General features: G+C 34.6%; 1 protein-coding gene across 2 annotated transcripts in view; it reads left to right on the plus strand.

Annotated features, from left to right (window-relative positions):
• DPP10 (dipeptidyl peptidase like 10) overlaps positions 1-17,251 on the plus strand; it is a 487,552-nt gene that overhangs the window by 358,433 nt on the left and 111,868 nt on the right. For both annotated transcript variants that reach the window (XM_032189693.1, XM_032189692.1), the window contains exon 5: positions 4,618-4,692. In XM_032189693.1, coding sequence (XP_032045584.1) covers positions 4,618-4,692 — 75 coding nt within the window. The remainder of the gene's footprint in view (positions 1-4,617; positions 4,693-17,251) is intronic.

Raw genomic sequence — 17,251 nt, forward strand, 5'->3', positions numbered from 1 at the left:
ATGCCATAATCCCTTCTCATTATGCATCTACTGTAATTCTGTCCCATCTGATTCATCTTATGCATTGCCATTTGGTCAAAGCCTGTCTGATAAGTTGAGCTGAATACCTACCAATGAATGCTAATGAACTGTCAAACTTAGGTGTTCAGTTATAACATTAAATTAAAATTCTGATGGAGATACGGGTAGGTGATATAGAAAGATGTATAATGTGCTAGGTAGTAGTATTTCTACCAGCTTTAAAGTGACAGTCTAGAACTTCTGAAATATTTTATCCCGGATGAATAACAAACATTTTAAAAGCCTGAATATGTGTAAAGGGAGTATTAAGCAATAGAGAAGAATAATAATAGTAGTGTGAAAGATGTAAATTTGTGGGGAAAGCAGAAATATAAGAAACTGAAACAGAAGGCAGTGTAAAACTAAAGGAAAAAATAGCAACAAATAAATGAATTCAGCAAAAGCAAAAATTTCCTGTAATGAGTTTGAAATATGATGTGTTATTTCACTTAAAACTATCCAAATGAAAATATGAAAGAAGAGTACTATAAAGTGTTTGACAGGTGATAAGGATCCATTCTTATAGCTGTAGGCTAGACCGTCTTCAAGATGGCTTCTATGTTTATGCTCTGTGGCATATTTTTGAAAGTTTTTGAATAAGGGACTGATTTAAATGTTATAGCAGTTTAAATCCACAAGAAGCATAAAAACGACATTTTACAGTAAATGAAAAAAGAAATAAAAGCATGCTTATACTGAGGGGCACTCAATGTAAAGGCTCTTCTATACACAATCATAACAGACATTTCTGTTAATAGCAAAACACACATAAAATGCAAAATTAAAAAAAAAAAAAAAAGATCAATGCAAAATGTAGACTTGAGAAATGTTCACTGGAATTTTTGTTTCCATTTCAATCACCTGTGCATGGAAAGGTGGAATAATAACCTGTTGCTGGAGGGGGGGAGGAGAGAGGGGGCATTATATTTCTGTGTTGCACAATCTCTTTCATTCCTTTACTTTCACTCTTACTGTCTCAGGCTGTTCTCATACTCTTTTTCTATCCATGCAAAACTACGTTTTGCAAAACTTATTTGGAATCTGGACAAGAGAAGAAATATGGAAAGCTAAAGGGCAAAAGATGCTACCTCCTTTTGCCTCCATTTGACTCATGCCCTTATTATCTTTGTGATATCTTTATCTCAGTGAGACTTGCAGTCATTGCTTGTCCATGAGATCATGCATCACTGTCAGGAAAAAAATTAAAACTCTTATCATATGAAGCATTTATTTCAAAGGAACCTAGAAATTCAGTGTTAAGTATGGTGAGATAAAGCAAGAAGGTAAGAAAAGCAAGAGCAATATGGTGAGAAAAGCAAGAGCAGATACAGGATCATTCTTTCATGTCTGAAAAAGTGAAATGATGTCATATTCAGCAGTCTTGGAAAAAACAGATGACAGATTTGTAAATTAAGAAGGGAAGACTGTACAGGTGAAATGTGACTAATTTAGGGATAACAACAATTCATCTACTCAAAATGTTTTATGCTTGAATACAGCTGATTGCTTTTGTAGGGATTTTATGTCTTGATTTTTATGTCTAGGTAGTACAGCCAAATATAAAGGAAGTAAGGAAATTACCTTTCTTTCTTCCTTGTCTTCAGCCTTTCCTCTGTTCTAGTTTGGAAAGAGGATATGGGTGTATACGGAGTGCACAGCGCAGCACAGGGTTGGGTTATCCCGTCTGCTAAGCAGCTGATACTGTGCAGTGATGCAGAGAGAAACGAGCCCTGTTTCTGCATCCAGGGACAAATCCTAATTAGCTGTGTTTCTCCCTGTTTCAGTGCTTATTTGTCCAGAGCCACATTTCTTACAGATCAAGAAAAAATAAGCCATAGAGGCAGAATCATAAGGGATAGCATGTAGTCCTGAGGAAGGCTCAATAGCTCCTGACAAAGCAAGAAGCTTGAAAAGTTGCAGATATGCAGACATGACAGTGGAACAAGCATTCTCCAGATTTCTGATAACAAGACACATGAGGTTTTTTAATTCCCACTGTTTCCAATATGATATTTTTCTAACACTTTCTTTAAAATTCAGAGAAAAAAAAAAAAGTATTCTGGGAAGGGAACAAATCTATGAGGTCAAAGCCTTCACAAACTTATTTTTAATAAATAAATTAATCCCTGTAGCAAACATCCCAATACACTATCTCCTCAGGGTTTCAGCAGTATACATTTATTGGAAGGAAGCAAAGTTTTCTTTTAAATCCATCACCTGGTAATCTTATCTCCTCATTCATGGAGTCGGACTTCTGTTGGTTCATGAAATACCTTAGACATATTTATGGAGGAAAACTGAAATCTATCTGTCCTTTGTTTTAGTCAGCTCAGTTTCTGAGCTTGCTTTCCATGTTAGGCAGGAGGAATGAGTCAGGTGATTTTTGTTTGTTTGTTTTGTTTTTAATCGGAAAGGTTTCTTCTGTGCACACAAGTATGGCATCTGAATTTATTGCCATGATTTTTCTTGTCTGAAAATAAAACAAAATTTGGTCACTTAAATCCCTCTGAAATTCTGTTTATTTTTTGTAAATTCAGCTTAAAAATAGGTTGAGTATGTTTTTAGGATAGTTTAAAGAAACCAACAGTACTATCAGCCTTAACCATGAACACTTGATTTCTTGTGGTCTTCTAGTTTCTTAAGTGGAATATTAAAAAAGTATAAAATCGCTTTATGATCCTCTTAGCAAGAATAATCCCATTATACCAACAAAATGAAAACTGTTTTACTAAAATCATTACCTGCAATCAAGAGATTATAGCTCATTGGTATTACACTTATACCATGTGTCGAAGGTATTCCTGGAAGCAAACAAAATTTTGCTTGTGAGTGCAAGCTGAATGAACAAGGAAATTTTGAGTGGGATTCAAATTATTTTAAATCCCAAATCCACAAGACTCTACTTGGATAGAGAGTATGTGAGTAGCTCTTCCTGGTGATGCCTGGGACTACCAATACTTTGTAGCTGAGCTATTCAGGTGTTTGCATTAAATGCATCATTATTTTTGTGATGGCATAATCAGTGAATTAAGATTCTTAATAAATGGAGGAAATGGTAAGCACCACATTCCCTGAGAATGCATTTGGAAAGCTGCATGGGTTATATATTGCTTGAGATTGAGGTAGTGGGACTATAATTAATAAACCACCACAAAGCAGAGAAATTTCCCTTCTAAAATTGTTTTCAGTGATGTGACAAGTAAGGGGAATGTTGCTCATAGATTTAGTCTGCTGAAAGATGGTTATCTCATAAAAGTCTCTTTGTACACAGCAGAAATCTATTCTGTGTACATTTTAGATTAAAAAAAAAAAACTAAAAGCATATTTTTGTCTTCTTTTCTCAAGACTGCAGACTTATCTTCTAAGTTTTGATACTTCCTTGCTCTTATACATGGTTTGTCTTCAAAACTTTTTTTTTTTTCTTCGCCTTTAGATTTCATTTGGATAACTTGGTTCTAATTATGTTACCTAATAACTTGAGTTTAATTTGTACATCAAGATGTGGTGTCTTCCAAACTTATTGGAAGATTAGACTTTGTTTTGTTGTTTAGGAGTAGCTCAGCTACTATAAATATATTGGTCTGTGATTGTTGGTTAGTGCACTTTACACCCTTGTTGAATTCATTAGATTAGCAGTGGGATTAGGCTAAACAGAACAGGATGCTTAAGAACCAAAATCGGGGAAAGTATTCAAAGAGGGGATAGGTGTTGTTTCACACAGCTATTTGTATGCTTTTATCTTGTATCTTTATGGATCTGTTTGTTTGTTTGTTTGTTTTTGTGTGTGTGTTTTTCTGCATCTATTATTTCCATTTTTTACTTCTTCCTTTCCCTCTTCTTCTTCAGACCTGTCTCAAGATTAATTTAAAATTATTTGCTGCATTTCCCTTTAGAGCCCATTCTTATCTTCCTTTTACATTAGATGCATTAAGTTCTTTCCAATGTCAACATTACTCCTTGATTAAATTACAAGCCTGAATTCAATTGGGTGTCATGTAATCTTGGCTAGATATAAAGCAATGTTAGTTTTATAATGGTACCTTATGTTCCACTTTACTTTCCACTAAGCATTTTACTTCTTATAAGAAAAAGAATTTTTCTTTAGTGAAAGTTGTCGTGAAAAATTTTTATGTATGTGGTATTGGAAGAAAAGCAACAGAGACATATTGCAGACCTTTTTTGTATGTTATCTTTAAGATTAACCTAGTGATGAATCTCCCTTATAATCATTCCTGAAGTACATACCAACCAAAGCATTTTCCTTCATCCTCTGTAAATGAATTGGTTTTTATCCTTAAGCTTAGTGCCTGCAATCAAGACTAGAAACTCATCAGATTTTTAATTCATAGTTAGTGTTGAAGCCAGATTGATCTGTCACCATTTTACCCATACTAGCCTAGACTAAGAATTATTGGAGTACTTCTTTTGTGAAAATTAAGTAGGTTTTACTAATCAGAACTCTTCTGAATGGGGAGTTCTTAAATTAATGGTAAGAGAATTTGAAAAAAAAACAATCATTCTTTCTGTAAACTCACTGTAATTGTTACTTCTTTTTAGGTAACTTTCAAAGCATCAAGGTACTCAGTTTCACCAGACTTAAGATTTGTTCTTCTTGCATATGATATAAAACAGGTAAGCCAACTGTTCATTTTTAAACGAGCCTTTAAAGGAAAACTCTGAACTCCTAGTTTATTTTGTATGCAATTCCACATAACATAATTTGATTCAATGACTTAATATCTCTTTCCCTAACTTTCTAGTGAAATGATGGTAAAGTGAAGTATGATGGTAAAGTGTGTATGTATGATGGTAATGTGTGTATGTGTCCCTCAAACTGTTGTGTTACAAGCTGATTATGTGAAAGCCTGTCCTCTGATACTCCTTCCTGTTTCATACAGCTGCTTGTGTCATTTATGAGCTATATTTAAAATAAATAAATAAATAAATAAATAATAATCTAGACTGTTTCAAGTCCAACAATTTTTATCACTGGCTTCAGTAATCTGAGAGATTTTGAAGTATACTAAATTGTTTTTTTAAAAAAAGTTTCAATGGGTAATACTACATTCAGGTTTTGAAAATAAATCTTGGAATACAATAAAAAATGAAAATGGTTTTATGAATTTCCTCTATGCATATAAGTGTTCATATAAAAAGTGCTAGTAAAATGTTTTTTTTTTTTTTTTTTTTCAATTTTAGAACGTTGAACTTCACAATTACCCATTAATACTTGTTACGTTAATATCAGAAGTCAATGCTCAGAAATAAATAAATAAAAAAAAAGATTACCATTATTGTGTTAGATTACAATATAGTCTTTTACTTAATGTTTCGTGTCAGTAAATGATATGGTATCTGTCTCTTGATCATTAAAATTCTTAGAACAATAAAATATTCATTTTTCAGGTTAGGGTACAAATCTTTCCAGCCTCTGCTAACATTGATTTATTGACCCGTGTATCTGCAGCTTTAATAATTATATCTGCAAACTAAAAAATATGCTGAAACCTAATCTGAAATATTCTAGAGGTCTTAAGGTAAAATGATTCATTTATTTAGGACTGGAATGGAGTAGGTGATTTTCTACTGATTCTAGTGGATTGTAGATGAAACTCTTATAGTGTGTGTTGACAAATAAGCAGGAAATAGCTGCTGCTGTTCGGTTCACTGGTTTTGTTTGAGGAGGGTTCCAGTTTTATTATTGCCGGAAAAAAACTTTCTCCTTGCTGTTTCCCTTCCTCATTTTTTCTTATTATGTGCAAGAATTTATTAATCCCTCATACTATTGTAATTTCCCTATTTGTTATATTCTGATTTTTGTTTTGGATGGGTTTGGTTGATTGAGATTTTCTTAGTAATTGTATGTGTAGCTGATATAGAAATATGGCAAATCATGAAGATATCCATCACTTCTTATTACATCTAAATGCAGTTGCATCAGTGCTGAATCTCTGCCCCTCAGTAAAGATGATCCACTGGCATGCAAAGAATTCTCAATGCGTGCTGATTATATAACTTGGCAGTCAAACTCCCTTTCCATATTTCCATAAGGAAATAAATTTTTAATTCCTTTTACAGTCCAGTTTCTGGAAGATACATATAGGGATAAGGTTTGAAGCATTTATATTTTGCATCTAGCCATCTTCTTTGCTCAATTATATTGATGAGAAATAGCTAAAATGGGAATGGAACCGAATTTGGCAAACAGCGTGTACTTGTAGTCCTGGTTGGCTTTGGATGAGGCTTGTGTTGCTTACTCCTGAGTGCTCCAGCTGGTCTCATGGCTTTCAAAACAGAAAAATATTATGATTTTTGCATCCTCTAGAAGTGGTGGTGTCACTGTTAAAATTGGTTAATAACTGGGTGTTGTCAGATAGATCCTCAGTTCTTGTAAATAGAAATAATGCCACTGAAGTCTGAAGCGAAAATCACCAAAAAGTCTAAAGCAATTCTTTCAAAATTTATAAAATGAATATGAGGTAAAATAGCTATTTTTTCCTCTAAAATGTTCTGTTCTTGAGAGATTTGTTAGACTGGTGGGGCACTTCTATGTTTTCTCAAAATCTTTAAGGGAAAAGGTATACAACTCTTTGGAAAGCCTCCTTATTTGTGCATTTTCTAATATTGTGAAGGAGTAAGTTAATGTTCATTTTCATTGGGTCACCTTTTATTCCTCAGTTAAAGCCTGACTTAATGGTTCTGAGGATTTACTTATTTTTGTGTTTGTGTGAGGGTAAAGGCTGAAGTTTTAATACCCACTACAAGGAACTGCAAGTAACCTGTAGGCATTTAGTCGATCTCAGCACATGTGTGGGTCATGGATATCTGAACTTCAGGACTTCAGTGCCTCTGTTTGTCCCTTATTTCTTGTGATTTAGGTATTTAATTGCACTGTAAGGTATTTGATGTGTGTTCTGCTATTACTGAATTTGAAGGCTTTATTTTTTTAAATGATAATGGTTGTTTACATACATTAATCTGTGGTCTTTGTAGCATACAGTGATACAGCTGGAACAGATTTATTAATCAACGGTTTTATAAATAAGCTAGTGTGCTTCAGCTGAACAGATTGAAGAAAAATAGAGACAAATGTTTCTTCGAGACATTTTGTCATGAAATTGTAATTAGAAATAAGGTTATTTTGATGTTTGGATTAAAAATAAATGTTGAGTTAAATTAAATAGTTGAATATTTATTTTACTCTTGTCAGCATTTTCTTTGATCTATTTTATGCTTGGAATGGCAAACTTTAATTAAATTTGCAGTTGTTTCAGCACAATTAAAAATGTCCTCTGTGCAAAACGGGACATAAATCTGCATGAAAATAAGCCATCTTTGAATACAAAAGTAATAATTGAATGAATCATTTAAACCATGCTTAATGGAAGGAACATAACCATTTTATTTGGCATAGCATCTGTTTTAGTGTAAATCTGTAAACTTCATGTGGAAGAAATTTCTTTTATTGAAAAATTCAAAGTGTTGTAAATTGATTTTTAGACATCAAGGTCCCTCCATCTTTATCATAGCAAGTCACAGAATGTAAGCCAGTGTTACTGGCATAAACACTGGGGCTGTCTGGCATTTTCATTTTTTAGCAGGAGGCTGTGGCAATTTTAGAGATACTTTGTGTGTTCTTTGCTGTAGTACTCCTTGCTTCTGAAATGTTTTCATTAGTTCTCGAAGTTTTTTGACTTTGCCAAAACTTGCATGAATTGACTGTGTATAGTTCAGGCTTTTCTTTCCGTCACTCATTTCAATTCGATTGGCATCACTGAAAAAGTTTCATTTTCCAAGGCACCAGATCAGTAAGTAGGAACTAATTTGAGAAATGAACACACACATTCTTGTAGAATGTCCTGCCAACCTGATTCTTCTAGGACAGTGTGAACACAGCAGCAGAGAAGCCATCGTACATATTGTATGTAGAGTGGGGATAGTTTTGCAGTGGTATACCTTTTTGATTTTGATTTTTCTTTGAAGATTATCAAGGTATGAGCAGAGAATGTGATGCTCTGAGTCACATCTAAGCCAGTTGAGATTCCCAAAGGAATTATTACGCTAATTGCTTTTAATAAGGGTTGTGTTAAAATGACATACAAAATTTTTCTTACTCTGGTGGTGGTAGTATTCATGACTACCAAAAAGTAATACATAGGTTTGATTAGAAAATGGAAATCAGACACTCTGCCCATGCGTTAATGGTAACGGATGAGCCAGTAAATTTGCAATTTGTAGTGCAGTGAAGTCCCAAGAAATTTTTACCAGTGGGGACTTCGTGTGTCCCTCAGCAGAGTTATGGGTTGTGAGTTGTCCCTAGAGTCTGTGTGAAAGTACGCTTTATACCAGATGTTAGTGGGTTTTGAGCTCAGACATCATAGGCATATTCTCCCCGTGCTTTTGTTAGAATATAATATGCCACAGAGAGCACGTGATGAAGGAAATAGGATCAGTTCCTCTTTTTCTCTGTAACTCCCCTTTTTTCCTCACTTGTTTTAATAATCTCTTCCTTGAGATGGTTTTGTTTTCCTACCAACTGCCTTCTCCCTGCTTTCAAATCCCTATTGAATAACAATTTTAATGAATTTGTACTACTTTATTCTCTTTGTTACTAATGCTCATTTTCCTCTTTGAATGTATGTTGAATTACATGTAGTTTGTTTTTAGCCTTTGGTTGAGGAAGGTGCTTAAAAAACAAATTAAAGTTCATTTATAGTCTAGAAGCATGAGCATTTATACATTCCCTAAAATAGAAAATGGTTACCTGAATTAAGGCTTCAAATTATAAACTCTTGTAGCTAAAGAATTTTAATAACACAGTGTATTTATCATATAGCACTGTGAAAATAATAGTTCTTATGGTAAGATCAAGATGAAGAGTAATCCAGTCCTCTTCACAAAGATAGGAGAAAAGGAAAGCTGTGGATCTAAACTTGTGTGGAATTCATCATTCAGTAGGAATAAAAAATACTTCAGAAGTGTTTCTAAATATTTGTAGTTTAGAGTAACAAAGGAAAGACAATAGTCCAACACCGTGTCTGAAGTAAAGAAACCCCAAGAGAAAGAAGTTACTTGTCCGCTGCACATTGATGCCTGTCATCGCTATGCGATAATAATCTATTTTTAGAGGCTAATGATAGGGAGTACTAACCACGAGTGGAGAGCAAATGGCAAGAAGTGACACGTTCATCAAGCTTTTAGAGATTGCCTCTGATTGTGGGTTACTCAAGTGCACTGAAAAATCTTCAGGAGTTTATCTGTAGATTAGAAGAATCCATGAAGGGAAAAATTCAATGAAGTCTTAAATTATGATTATCTGCTCTACATTAAGAGATTATCTTCCTGCCAATTAGGTGGAAACTAAACGTTCGGTTGTTGGTAATCTTTTTGGTCAGTGAAATTATTGGATTTTTTTTCCATGAAAATTAAAGGATAAAGAAAATGCCTTGTGTTATTTCATATTTTTAATCTAGACACTACTGTTAAAATATCAGAATATGTGGAAGTGTTTTCAACAAGTACTTATGAAAATTTTACTTTGAAAGCATTATCTGGAGCACTAACTAGAGGTTGCTAGCATACACAAAAAGATTAAATGAAAACTATCTTCCAATACTAGAAACAAAGGTTTTTTTTCAAAAAGGTGTCTCCATACAAAGCAATTTCAAAAGGCTTCATGTACCTGTAGTGATCTAGACAATAGTATTTTATGTAGAGCTATGTACAAAGTAAAGATCTAATTTAAATTTTACCCTATCATCTTTTTCTTCAAAAGTGCTTATTTCTTTAGATAAGCCTGTTCATGTGTTTTGTAGGTCCTCAGGATGATCTTCTGTTCATTTTGAGATGAATCCAGAAGCAAACCATGCAAATGCATACTTGTGAACTAAGAGGTGATAAATAAAAGTCTGATCCAGACATGACTATACCATTCTTCTTTATCTCTTATGAATATGGAAGACCAACTTTTACCAGCTTTAGTGTAGTGAGAAAAAAATGAAGGGAATTTTAAGTTGCATCCACCCCCAGCATTCAATTTTGAATTTTTACAATATATTTTATTCTTCTCAGATATCAAAAGAAGAGGTATCTAAAAGATCAGTTTAAGAAATCCATGAAAGCAGGCTACTCATTTTCTCCCCTTTAAAGGCTGTTGTTTTACTTTGAGTTGAAGTTTTAACTGCGTGAAAAATTGTTAAAAAATTAATAGCTAGGTTATAGGTGATCTTGGCATTTACTACATTTTTTGCTTAGGCCATCTTACATGTTAAACTTGCAAATTTATTTTTCTTTAGAAGTTTACAAATACACAATATTAAATTTACTATGCAATAACAGATCAATAACAGATTTTATCACGTGGACATGAATATTTGAAGGCAGTATATATCAATTTTTGATAGCATGTCAAGCAGCAGAATATGTCAATATGTTTTGAGAGCATGTCAAGCAGCCTGCCAGTGGAGAAGCCAGAAAGATGCATTGCCCCCTGTGTCATCTTGGGCTCTCCATCACGATTGGAAAGGAGTGGAAGTATCCACATCATATTCTTTTATCATTATTATTGCTATTTTTGAAGTAATTACATTTACTTTACAATGGATAATTGTCTTTATCCATTGAGCATTGTATTGCCTCAACTCTGAGCACTAAAACTGAAAGCTGAGTCAAAAATAAAGGCAGACAAAGCAGAGGACATGCTCGAGGAGTGCTCCTCAAGCACTTTTTATGGTGTTCAGCCACCTGCCAGGGTCTAGCTCAGAGAAGAGGTAACCTCTTCTGCCTACCTGTGGTGGATCCAGAGCTGAATTCTTGTACAATGAGCTAAACAGACTCCCCAGACAGCCCTGGTTTTATATGCTCTTCAATTTATTGTTTTTAGTTTTGAAAGAGAGCCTTTCTGTACATTGCATTCCCTTAGATTTTGTGAATTGAGGAGTGTTTGGTGGTTTTTATTTTTATTTTTTATTTTGTTCATTTGCCTGTTTTTATGCAGGGAAAAAAAAAAAAAAAAAGTAGTAGTGTGAAATACAGAAATTCTGTCACCTTTTTGGAAACCACAAGTCATTCCAATCACAAGATCAGTATCAGTACATGTGCTAGTGGCAACCTGTATCAATGGCAAGTGGGCCAGAACATACACAAACGTTTGAAAGCTGTTCCCCTGGAGAATCTTTGTTCCTCTCCAATGCTCACACAAAAATGATCTCAAAGCTGGAGGGTGTTCTGTGCTGTGGGAGCTCCAAATCTGGTTGTAACACTTCAGAAGACCAGTACAAGCACATCAGTATTTAATTTTCTTCTACAATCTTTGGCTTTCACTGTGCAGGCAATATCATTAACTTTATATTTAAGTAGCAACCTTTATCTAGCAGGCACCTAAAGTGCTTATCGCTTCTGAACTTGATGAAAATGCCATTAAAGTCAGGGGAACATTTTTTTCATTGACTTTAAAATGGATTTTTGGATCAGGTCTTGTCTACCTATCACACAAATGTAATAAAGTCATCTCTGTAGTGTGAGAGCAACAGCAAGGTGGACAATGAATAACGCACAGTATGCTGCCAGGATTTTCAGCAGGATCTTGTAGACATTAGATTTATCAATGTTTTTGGAGGCTCATCTGTGCTGTATATTAATCTTCAGGTCTGTAGTTTGTTCGCACCTTTGTGAACGTTAGTCATCTTGCTTCCCATGGTGCTCCCACTCTTAATGGACAGCCATAACAGACTTCTGACAGCTCACTATCATCCTTGTTATTTTCTGTAGCATTTTGAGTGCAATTCACTTGGCCCTGGTGCACTATCAGCTTGTAGTAGTTCTAAATGCTGTTTGCAGTATCATTATCATAAAGGTATGTTAAAACTACACTTTTCTCCAGGGGAAAGCTTGCTGAATGTGACCCCCAGCTGCTTCTGGTGGATGCTAGGACAAGCATTGATTAAAGTTCTTGTCACTGTCAACTTCATCTGTCTGTGGTTTCTTTTAAGACCATTCCTTCCATTGTTTGTGCTGACACATATGTGAATGTACCTTGCTTAAATGGTAGCACAGAAGAATGAGAGCAAGTTTCTCTGATTCTCTCATTTTTCTGCTTCTCCTTTTCCTTTATGGGAAAGTTGACATTGATTGGTAATACTGCTTGGTTGCATCAGTTTATATATCTATGGAATTTGTGATTAAGGAGAAATTATAAGGTGACCAGGGCCATTGCACCCATCTCTGTTCTCCACCAGCTGCACTGGCTGGACTTGCAGAGAACAGAATTATTATAAGGTACTGATATACTGTGCTAAGTGCGTCTGAATCTCATCATTTCCTGTGATAATTCCTCATTTCTGTACAGTGCCCTGGGGATATCTGTGTCTGAAACTATGATCTAGCAATTTCTGCCTAACAGCCTGTGCTCCTGGACCAGTTTTGATGAGGATTTATGACTTACATAGTTCATTTCTGCTTATATTCATGTTTTACTCAACTTAGCCTGAAGGAGGGTTGGTAGGAAGAGTCTACACCTATTATTAGATCAACTGAGGAAAAGTCTGCATGTGGAAGACTCGTTTTCTCACTGTATCAGTTACATAAGCTGTTGAGCACCCTCATTTGGACTTTTTTTCAACTGCAAAGGCCCTACTTAGCTCTAGTCCTTACCTCACTGACTTGTGGGCTTTGTCCGTTCTAAAGATGCAGCTTGCTTTTTCTGTTCCCCTTAGTCCTTTGATATTCTGTCCTCTGTAAAATACAGATCAAACAGGCCGAAGTAACTTTGTGTCTTTCTAGCACATGATGCCTGTACTATTTTATTTTTGGCTCAGAATTCTTCTTGAGTCAGCAGCGCTTCCAGTAGTGGAAGTCTCGGTATGGCAGTGCAATGAAGATCTCAGACGACATGATCTTGCGTGTAGTTTTAGCTCACCAAAATGTCTTGGGGCTAAGGACAGATCACTGTTACTAATGTAAACTTTTTTTTTTTTTTAATGCTTCTTTCATGCGTCACGTTAATAGTTTAATTTGCTATATGGACTTTTATGCTTTGTTGTGAAGTTCATATTTGTTGTATAATGATACCCACATGAATAGTGGTCAGTGCTGAAGAATCTTTTCTTGGAAAATGTGTCTGCCTGTGTTGTGCCATCTTAAGCTGGTATTGTACCAGGAAGATTCAGGTTACCCTAATGGCTGAAGAGCTTACTTGAAATAGTGTAAATATACTGCAGTTAGACTTGGATTAGCAAGTTGAGTTCGTACTTATAAAAATCTTTTTAGTAGGGAACATATGGTTATTTATTTGTGAAATTTTCTGTAAACCAATCTCTTATCTTTTAAATGAAATAAGGCTTGTGTATGAGTATTAGAGAACTTATTTTTGTCTTTTTTTTTTTTTTTTTTTGAGACAGTGGTTCCTTTTTCCATATGTGTCACTCTTCACTCACGTGTGACCCCATAAAGTGCCATTCTTGAGGTTCTGGAGTCTCAGTGATGTGAAAGAGTGATGTCATTGTGTTCAGAGAAATATTGCGTATAGTAGTTTTCATCCAGAGATCCCCAAGTGATATAAAAGCATTCATGAATTATGCATCTCAAGAGTTCTACACATATGTTTTTAAATTTAAGTATAATACATACTTACATACAAAAAAAAAAAAAAAAAAAAAAAAATGTTTTTAAGTGATAGAGAAATGTCACTAGCAATATAAATTTTGTAATGAAAAATGAAAATTTTTGAAAGTGAAAAAAGTCATCTAAATTGGATGTTTTCATGAAAAACTTTCTCTCTGGACTACTAGTATTATAAGTACTAGGCATAATCAATTTGTTAAAAGATTAGGAGCATTTGGAGTGGATATTTGCTAACACTTCTACATAGTAAGTATAAAAACAATTAAGCATATATACCTACATGATCAAAATGTGTGTGTATATATATATATATGATATATAGTGGTTACATTGAATGTTTGGTTTACAACACCTTGAGATGTGAAAAACAGTCTTATTCCCCCAAAAGGCAGATTATAAAGTAAGTTTTGATGGTTAAGAAAGGACATTTTGATATTAATAGTTCTCATCAGCAGAATTTTATTGTGACCCTCAGCTGTGGTATCCTTTACAGCAACCATCTGTTTTGACAGAGTCATAATTTCTTTTTCAGTATCTCAGATGAAATTAAAATCATCATACAGTGAACTTTGCCAGGAAACAAAAAAAAATAAACTTGAGTGTAGCATTAAAGTTATTGCAGTTCATTGCAATTTATGTTCTATATATGTGCTATTCAAAAAATAGAAGAAGAAATAATATTTTGAATGTTTGGGGAAAGGCTGTCTATTTGGGTTTTGATTATATTGGTGTTCCAGTATTTTTTGCAACTTTACAGTGAAACAGGATTTTAGAATTTGTAGGTGTGATAAAGAAATTAATGGGGAGAAATAAAATCAGCCGGAATCACAGTGAGAAACAGGTTGCTGTTCTCTCCCACTCTTTTCCCTTTTGCCGATGTTCAACAATATCTCCTCATTAACTGTTATTTTTACTATTTGTCTTTACAGTCTTAAGCTTTCAGGTATTTACAGTTACCTCCGTTTGTTGTTATGTTCTGCTAGGGAATTCTTGTAGTGTTTTAGATGCTTCCATAATCAGCACCTTTTAATACCAACTTTTCTCACCCTTTTCTTCCTGCTTTTTCTCTTCTTGCCTTTCCTTCCTCTACCTTGTTTAGTGTTCATGATACTAGTTTCTCTTTCTTAGTCCCATCCCCTTCCACAAAAAGCATGAACGGTATGATCCTGCTAGACAGCATAAGAAGGGTGACGAAGCTGGTGAGGGGTCTGGAGAACAAGTCCTACGAGGAGCAGCTGAGGGAGCTGGGCTTGTTCAGCCTGGAGAAAAGGAGGCTCAGGGGCAACCTTATTGCTCTCTACAGGTACCTTAAAGGAGGCTGTAGCGAGGTGGGGGTTGGTCTGTTCTCCCACGTGCCTGGTGACAGGACAAGGGGGAATGGGCTAAAGTTGTGCCAGGGGAGTTTTAGGTTGAATGTTATGAAGAACTTCTTTACTGAAATGGTTAGACATTGGAACAGGCTGCCCAGGGAAGTGGTGGAGTCACCATCCCTGGAGGTCTTTAAAAGACATTTAGATGTAGAGCTTAGGGATATGGTTTAGTGGAGGACTGTTAGTGTTAGGTCAGAGGTTGGACTTGGTGATCTTGAGGTCTCTTCTAACCTAGAAATTCTGTGATTCTGTGATAAACTGGGTGGGTAGCCCAGTTCATTTGAATTCCTATGCAGTGCTTTCCATTGTTTTATCAAAATGGCTGAGTTCAAGTACAAATAACAAATACAGATAAAGTATGGACAACAAATGCTGGGAGCAAAATTTGATCCTTGTTTCCACTCTTTCATACCTGATAAAATATTCCAAAAGGATAATTATTACAATAGTGGCCAATGTATCTATCAATTTATACATCTAGTTATTTTAAATAATAGGAATGAAAGTCAATTTATGAGCTGTTTGTCTTTCATAAATGCTTGAGCTTTTTTTTTTTTTTTTTTTTTTTTCTTTTTAACCTTGAGATGATTTGTATGGTAGTTTATTAAGTTAGCATAAAATGTTGTGATCACTTAGAGTGATATGTGGTCATGTGTTCCCTTAAAATGCATCAAGAATAATGAGTGGTAATTGGCTTGAGACATTGATTAAGGAGCTGTTGACTAGATTGGAGATGTAGTTTACCACACACATGGCATATCAAGTTTCACCTATGTTTTTCATTATTATTCTAAAGATAAAATATTTTGTGAAAGTATATACACGTATTTTTGTGAAAGTATATACATATATAGAGATTTTTATGTAGTTATATACTTAAACTGTAGAAAAAAGTTCTTTGTTCTGTGGAGTTGTTTAAAGGGATTACTCTAACATCTCCAGAAGAGTTTTCTATGGATGACTTTAGTGAAACTAGACCTTCAACTGTCACCTCTTTAATTACAGAGAATCATGGAGAGGACATGCTAGTTATGGTAAGCCTATTCATACCATGCTGAACAGAATGCATTAAGCTTACCTATGTGGTGTTAGATGTTTCCATCAAAATGAGGCTAAAATGAAGGAAGCCTCTTGGAAATGGCACACTAATCCCTCATGTGTTTTTCAACAGTTAGGAAATGGGGATTTTGTTGTTGTCAGCAGAAGATGATGTAGGGAACACTGTATATAGATTCTCAGAGATGTGAAATGATAAGATTCTCTGACATGTTTCTCATTGATTTACATAATAAATTCTTTTTCTGATATCTCTACATGGTGGAAGTTCAACTATGTCAAAGGAAAAATAAATAAATAAGCAGAAACTTTTGTTTTGGAAGTGTCATCATATGTTAGAAAATGGTATCCAAAACTTAACTGAAATGAAGTTATTTAATACAATGTTTTACCAGCTAGCTTTCTGCATATGTAAGAACAATAGAGGTATCTTGAATAACAGTTCCCTTGTATTGTTTTTGAGCAACATTTTATATTACAGTATTATGTCACAGGGGTTATTTTCATAAAAAACTTGGGAAAAGAAGAAATCGTTCCTCATCCATACTTACCAGAAAATTACAAGAAATTGTCTTAAGAATTTATTAAAAAAAAAAAAAAAAAAAAAAAAAAGATTACTCTAAGCCCTTTGCACATGTATATCAACTAATGTAAGACAGATCTGCAAGTCAGTCGTGGCCTTGCACAGAAGGTTGCAGAGACAATAAACAAGAAAGGGATAGTTGTGCCAACATGTCTTTCTCCTGACATTCTCCACTGAATATGTAATGTTTTTCATAACTTTTTAAAGTGCTCTGAACAAGACTGGTCACCTTGGCTCAAGATGTGTAGAGGTAGACCATGAAAAGATTCAGGGACATTGATGTGCCGTCTTGTAAGAAGAAATAAAGTTCTTTGTTTTTATAAAAGAACAGAGTAGAGAAGTGCTTTATGTGTTAAAGGGCAATGTTGCCATGAGGAAAAAAAATAAAAAGGTAAAGTACAAATAAGGAGAGTAAAGGAAAAAATTTTAACCTCCAGAGTACTAAGGTCATGGGACAGTCTTGCAGTAGTACATCAGGGACAACAACCTACTACTCAGTTTGAGGGGGGATTTTTTATCAGTTAGTGCATGGGAGTCTGGAAGGGTATTGAGTACAATTGCT

This window comes from Aythya fuligula, chromosome 6 (assembly GCF_009819795.1).
Source record: "Aythya fuligula isolate bAytFul2 chromosome 6, bAytFul2.pri, whole genome shotgun sequence".
Lineage (NCBI taxonomy): Eukaryota > Metazoa > Chordata > Aves > Anseriformes > Anatidae > Aythya > Aythya fuligula.